The 3,470-nt window shown below is 44.3% G+C and overlaps 1 protein-coding gene across 1 annotated transcript; it reads left to right on the top strand.

Moving 5' to 3' along the window:
* Nucleotides 1-1,494: 1,494 nt before the first annotated feature.
* LOC310819821 (putative G-protein coupled receptor 21) lies at nt 1,495-3,212 on the top strand. Its single transcript, XM_083691220.1, has 2 exons — nt 1,495-2,339; nt 2,800-3,212. The coding sequence occupies exons 1-2, from the start codon at nt 1,538-1,540 to the stop codon at nt 3,108-3,110; spliced, it is 1,113 nt and encodes a 370-aa protein (XP_083547346.1). The 5' UTR covers nt 1,495-1,537; the 3' UTR covers nt 3,111-3,212.
* Nucleotides 3,213-3,470: the final 258 nt, after the last annotated feature.

A 3,470-nucleotide genomic window follows, 5' to 3' on the forward strand; every position in this document is an offset into this window, starting at 1 on the left:
GTCTAAATTTGTTGTTGATGATATGCTGCTTATTCACTTCAATAGCCTCGATCCATTCTGCAGATATTAAACAAATGGAATATTATTTGCCTCAACACAATCTTTCAGTGGGACAGAGCCGATGAATTCGCTCAGCTTCTATTTATGTGTAAAGGGACCAGTTTAGAGCAATATCAACACAGAAGCCATCTGATAATAGAAACAAATTTTGTCTCAACATCAATATTTCATCTAACGTCAATCACACGTAATGTATTTGAGGAATAATGAAATCACTAATGAACTACCATTGATCTCCAATTGAGACTTCTCATGAAGCCCCATGAATACTGTATATATCTCTCTATCATATCATATTGATGACTCTCTTATGAATCCTGTGCTATTGTTGATAGGAATTATGTATTCTGGACAGTATCAGTGTTTCAAACAGTGTGGTCCAGCTGCTGTTCTGAAGCCCCATGAGAGGGGGCTGTTACTCCCACAGGTACAGATACCATCGGCAGAGGTGTCAGCCAGGTCCTGGTCCATACCGCCTTGCTGCTCAGTCAACCCTAGACTGATCTCTCAGTGGACAAGTGCCTAGAACATGCCTCTGATATATGCGCTTGTCACAGACCTAATGAGCCAATCCCAGAGTGTCGTGTCCAACGCGGGGCTTGGAGGAGGGGATGGGCTCATCTCTCAGCCGTTTAGGTTCATATCCTCACTTCCTCAGCCTCTTCCTCGCCCACTCTCCCCTACAGTGGATAGCTTTCCACGAGCTCAGGTGGTGCTCACCTGATTCAGTCTCATTTAAAACATGCTACTGATGCATTAGAGAGCATTAGTGCACCTCAAGCCTTCATATTCATAATGACGCCTATCTATCATTGGACTATGGGGACACAAAGACGGAGGAAGCCATTACTCACACACAACTAGGCCACAATCAAATAGGCCTAACCAATGGAGGAAGTTAATGTCTTTCAAATCTTTTACTGTATCAAACAAATGACACAACACAAACTGTAAGGTGTTGAAATATTGAATTCATACAAACAAAGCAAATACGCACGTGTGTGGTCCACATAAAGCACATCAGGCCTATCATTTCGTAGATATTCTACTGCCACTGCCCACATGAACTGAACAGGCTTCATCCATTGTCAAGGTTTTTGAGGAAACATGGAAATCTGGTCAACAAGTGAACTAAAAAGTACAAAAATGCTGAAAACAAACATAAAAGTTAACAATTAAATCATTTCAATTGCATGATTATGATGTTCAAGAATCGCAACACAGGCGGTTTCGATTGACGAATATCAATATCAATATGCAAATTAAATTATTTCGGGGATCACGTGACTGTCACCTAATGTCCCACAGGTGATCTTCTATTTATTGTGTGGATACCATGCAGGGGAAACCGACTTAATCATGTAGATTCCCTCGTACGTTCCCTTTGGGCGTTGGTAACTTTGTTTCTGTTTTGCACAGTATGGCCAACTAACAAACATGTGGACCGACAAATGCCAGTGTTTGTGAAGGAGAAACAATGTTTGCCCGACTCAATTTATCAACGTCTGAGGACGCCAATCTAACAATCACGGACTCTCAAAGGCTTATGGAACTAGCTAATCGGCCCATTAAAATTGGTATAATATCAGTTTTGGGAGTGATGATCACATTGGGGAATATTGCGGTTATTATGGTTATTGCTTCATCTGTGTCAGGATGGTCCAGGAACTCTCGATACTTGTTGCTGTCACTAACAGGAGCAGACTCTGCGTTTGGACTGGTCGTCATGCCCCTGAACCTCGGCGTGAGTCTGGTGAAGGACTATAGCCAAGGCCCGGACTGTTTATGTCATATAGTGGCTTTCTTCAACGCCACGATCTATTCCACCTGCATGTACACACTGGCCACAATAAGTCTTGAAAGATATATTGCGGTGTTTTATCCGCTGCAGTATTCAACGCTGATGACCAGAAAAAGAACGCTGCTTCTGATCGCCTTCGCTTGGTGCTTTCCCCCGTTTCTACTAGTGCCAATATCATTTCCAGACGGGATCATTGAAGTCCACTTTTCAACAGCATCCCTGGTCTGCAATCCATCCTATTCCACAAACGTTGCGTACTCTCTTTCTTTGACATGTTTTATATTCTTCCCATGCTCAATCATCATGACTTACGCAAACCTGAGGCTTTGGTTTGCCGCAAAGAAACAGCGGTTACAACTGCGCAAACATGACCTGGCTGGGCGCAACAGACCCGACATAGCATCAAGAGTGCTTGTACCAGTGATGACTGTGTACTACGCATGTTGGACACCATGCATGGCTGCAATGATCTACAATGGTGAGTAGGCCACTCAATTGTAAGTATTCAGTTGGGGTAACAAACAAAAGAAACAAACGTTGATCATGGCAGGGAACTCTAGACTACTATTCCCTCCTAAAGACCTCTTCACCCCCACTACCCGCCTGTACAAGTTTCTCTCCTGTTAATAAAATAAAATTTAAAAATCCTTCTTCTAGCATTGTGACTGCCTATGGCCCCTGGTCTGAGCATTGATTACTTTGTCTTATGATGACTGATGGATAGATGATTCACTTACTTAAACAAATGTATTTGTTGTAAGTCGCTTTGGATAAAGGCGTCTGCCAAATGCCATAAATGTAAATATAAATGTATTCTCAACTGATGATGACACAGCTATGAACTCACTAACTTGCTACTGCAAAATGACCTTGTGATTGTGATGTGGTTGATTTTTTAGTGTGTCCTAAAGCTATGGCGTCTGTTGTCCCTTCACCAGCCATCTCGGGCAGCAGTGTACCAGAGTGGCTGGAGTTTGTGGTGGTGTGGCTGCCCACCTCCAACGGCTTCCTCAACTGCATCTTCTACTTCTGGATCAACCACAGCTTCCGCAGAAAGTTCCGCCTCCTCTCCCAGAAGCTGTCCCTGACACTCTGCCCAGGCCTGGCCAGGGCCCTGGGCTGCACGCCCAGCACACGCATGCAGTTTGTGTGTGGAGTCTGGGACAATAACAACAGCCTTCCGCTGCGCTCCTCCAGCGTGTCCTCCACCTGCACACTGCTCACCCTGGCGGATGAGGCCTACATCTGAGGGCCCACGCAGGTCTGCCGGAGGCCAGGTCCATGACCTGCGGTAAGTTACCACCAAAGACCCACTGTGTGCAGCCTGCAGGAGGACGTAGGAGAGCGGCCACTACTGGTGTCAAGTCATCTTCAAAAGCATGACCCTTGACCCTTTACAAATATTTGCAGACAGGGTAACAAGGACAGGGCTACCAGGCTATGATGTTGGACAGGGCTTTGAAACACCCACCTTTTAGTTCTCCCTTATCTCACAGTTTGAGTTGTTTTTGATTGCTTATAGTTTATTTGTAGTTTCTTTTTTTTTTGTTTTCTTTTTTTTTTAAACAGAATTTCCCAGCTGAGCAGAATTCTGTCTGTGACCATATTT

Source organism: Argentina silus (assembly GCF_951799395.1).
Source record: "Argentina silus genome assembly, chromosome: 19".
In the NCBI taxonomy this organism is placed as follows: domain Eukaryota; kingdom Metazoa; phylum Chordata; class Actinopteri; order Argentiniformes; family Argentinidae; genus Argentina; species Argentina silus.

Bases quoted from the DNA above. Each gene is read 5' to 3' on its own strand.
- LOC310819821 (XM_083691220.1), top strand. From the start codon at position 1,538: ATGTTTGCCCGACTCAATTTATCAACGTCTGAGGACGCCAATCTAACA. The intron at 2,340-2,799 runs GTGAGTAGGCCA...TCCCTTCACCAG, and splicing joins GGCTGCAATGATCTACAATG to CCATCTCGGGCAGCAGTGTA.